At 35.4% G+C, this 3,201-nt stretch overlaps 1 protein-coding gene across 1 annotated transcript; it reads left to right on the top strand.

The window, feature by feature from the left end:
- Nucleotides 1-1,182: 1,182 nt before the first annotated feature.
- On the top strand, nt 1,183-2,402 carry LOC110728857. Its single transcript, XM_021908528.1, has 2 exons — nt 1,183-1,482; nt 1,707-2,402. Exons 1-2 carry the CDS (start codon nt 1,183-1,185, stop codon nt 2,400-2,402), a joined length of 996 nt encoding a protein of 331 aa, XP_021764220.1.
- The last annotated feature ends 799 nt before the right edge of the window (nt 2,403-3,201 follow it).

The raw sequence follows: 3,201 nt of genomic DNA, 5'->3' as shown, positions 1-3,201 counted from the left end.
TGAAGCATTATACTCATAAGGATAATTAAATAAACATATATATTCATCCTATTAATTGATTTTAAGAATTAAATAACATTAAAAAAATTATCATTCAAAATAGCAATAAGTCACTTCTAAAAGACGACTATCGATCATATAATCACCGTAAGATTTTGCATTACATGATTTCCATCAAGATTGACAACATTATAATATCATCACAAGATTAAGAATTATTTAAAATAGAGACAAGAATCTCAAGTATTGTTCAAAACAATTACATATAATTGCTTCTTGCAAGAACAAAATACTCTTATCATATTGTTACTAGTGGAATACTAGTAATAAATTAATTTATATGTCTGATTTGAGATTGATTTTCACGGTAAGCAATCTATCTATAAATATAACTAAAGTAATAATCGTTGACATCATCACTGTCCATTTGTCAACTTCTCATACAAACAATTTCCCTCCAAAACTTTTAGTGACATCATTTTTTTTTTCAAGATAAATAAAGGTTTGAAATTGGTAGATTAATTGCATATTTCCTAAAATATTTTATGATTGAATTGACTAACTACACATTTTTTCGTGGATTAAAAATATAATACTCCCTCCGATTTTTTTTAATTGCAACTTTGGTGTGATTTGCGGTTCACGAGGCAAAAGTTAAAGGGCATGTGGTAGTGGGGTTAATTAAAGGTGATTAAAGTTTTTGGAGAGAGAATGTTTGGCCCACCCCTTAGGAAAGTAGTGGAATTGACAGAATTATTTTCCCCCAAAATTTACCCACAAATTTCAATTGGCTGAAATTTTGGGAATTTTTAATTCCCTTGAAAATTTTAAAAACAAACCACCAAATATTCAAACATTGGAGCATTTAAATAGTCATTGCAATTCATATTTATGAGACATCTTAAATAAAGCCTCCATCAAAATAGAGCATTCAATGTTGTTTCACATCAAAAACTTAAACATTCTTCCAACTGAAATTAGTCTAGTTTTGATTAATTACAGAAAGTTAAGCCCAATATATACCCAAAAAATTCCTTAACCTAAAATTAGTAGCCCAACTAAGACCCTAAACCCTTCAACGGTAGCTGCTTCTTCTTCGCCCTTCATCTTCTTCTCAAAAACAAAGCAGCCACCATTACTTCAAGCAGCTGAGGCTAAGAAAACAAAACACGTTAGTCAACCATGGCAGAATTTGGTGCTATGTACTTCGATGTCGATCAAATTCTCACAGAAGAAGAAGAGACAGAATTGTACTATGATTATGCAGAGCGTATGCAAGATCTAGGTATGTATTACTACGACTCTGAAGATGAAATTATGCAAGGCACAGAAGGAGAAGACCAAGGGCAGCACATAACAGAGGACACAGAAGATGGGGCTGGGGGCCAGGAAATGGAACAACCCATTCACCATGGGACTCAACACATTCAAAGAAAAAACCTAACAATGAAACAAAGAAGGGAAGTAGTGGACTCAATGTTGGTAAACATGCATCAAGGGAACATACCAAGAGGTCACTTAAAGCACTTATCAGTGAATTTCAATGTGCATAAATCAACCATCACAAGAATATTTTCAAACGTAAAAAAACAGATGGCACAAGGCAATTTGATTGATGTCAGGACCAAAAAGTTAGGCAGAGTTGGCAGAAAGGCAAAGGAATTTTCTAATGCATTCCTACAGTCAGTGCCTTTGATTTAAGGCAGACAGAAAGGAGTTATGCAGCAGGCTTAAAAATCTCCCAGTCTACCCTCCACAATTTGAAGAAAAAGGGAAGGTTAAGAACACACACAAGTACCAACAAGCCAGCACTGACCTTAGACCATAAGATTGCAAGGCTGAAATGGATTTTATCACACATAAATCCAGTGGCAAGTAATGAGGACCCAACATTTGTTGATATGAACCATGTCATACACATTGATGAAAAATGGTTCTATCTAAACCCAGACAAGAGGAGGTTTTACCTCCTACCTAGTGAGGAAAATCCTTATAGGCCTATACAGTCCAAAAGATTCAAGCTCAAAGCAATGTTTATGGGCTTAATTGGGAAGCCTTTGTATGACACACATGGGGGACTACTCCATGATGGGAAATATGAAATGTTCCCATTCACAATGAAACAACTAGCCAAGAAATCAAGTAAAAATAGAGTAGCAGGAACATGGGAAACAAAGGCAATACAGAATGTGAACAGAGAGGTTATCAGGGACATGTTGGTAACCAATGTTATTCCAACAATTATTTCAAAGTGGCCTCACAGTCAACCAAAAAACATTGTAATCCAATGGGACAATGCAAGGCCTCACCAAGTTCCTAATGATGCAGAGTTTATGGCAGCAACAACAGCTAATGGATTTAACATCCAATTTGTTTCCAACCAGCACAATCACCAGATTTGAATGTGCTTGACTCAGGGTTGTTTAGGTCAATTCAGTCATTGCAATATCAGTCTTTTCCTAACAACCTAGATGAGTTAGTTACAAAAGTGCAAGAAATTTATGAGGCATTCAATCCACAAGTCAAAAAGTATATTTGGTTAACTTTGCAAAAGTGCATGATTGAGATCCTCAAAGTACAAGGTGGAAAAAAGTACAAACTCCCCCACATGAACAAGAAAAAACTGGAAAACCTTGGAGAGTTGCCAAATCAAGTAGAAGTGCAGAAGGAAATAGTGTTAGAGGCAGTGGAGTACCTAGACACTATGTTTAGGCCAGTGAATGAGGGGACTGATCAAGGAACAGAACACATGGACTGCCACACATAACCACTTACAATTGGTATGGTAATTTTTTGTTAACATGTTCTATTTTTTAGGTGGTTATGTGTATTTTGTTGAATTCAGTTATCAAACTTGTAAGGCAGTCTAATGTAAAGTAATTTTGTAACCACATGTTCAATTGAATAGAAATGGTTCTTTGTCTGAGTTTATGTGGCCATTCAATCCATCAGAAGTTTATTTTTTTCCATATTTCAATAAAAACCAACCCACATGGTTACCTCAACAACAAAGGCATAAAGCACATAGTTGGAGCAAGACACATGTGGGTTGTGAAGGTCAACAGAGTCCCTTCCTCATTTGGATTTGGGCAGAGTACACAACACAGACAAGTAGGGGACTGAATACAAGTAATGCTACCACATAAGGGACTGTCATGTATTCTCTACTAAATTGATCATTGAGAACACTTGAAGGTATGA

The sequence above is a fragment of the Chenopodium quinoa genome, unplaced genomic scaffold, assembly GCF_001683475.1.
Source record: "Chenopodium quinoa cultivar QQ74 unplaced genomic scaffold, ASM168347v1, whole genome shotgun sequence".
Classification (NCBI taxonomy): domain Eukaryota; kingdom Viridiplantae; phylum Streptophyta; class Magnoliopsida; order Caryophyllales; family Amaranthaceae; genus Chenopodium; species Chenopodium quinoa.
Note: the sequence above shows the minus strand (reverse complement) of the source record. Positions and strands in the feature narration are given on the sequence as shown.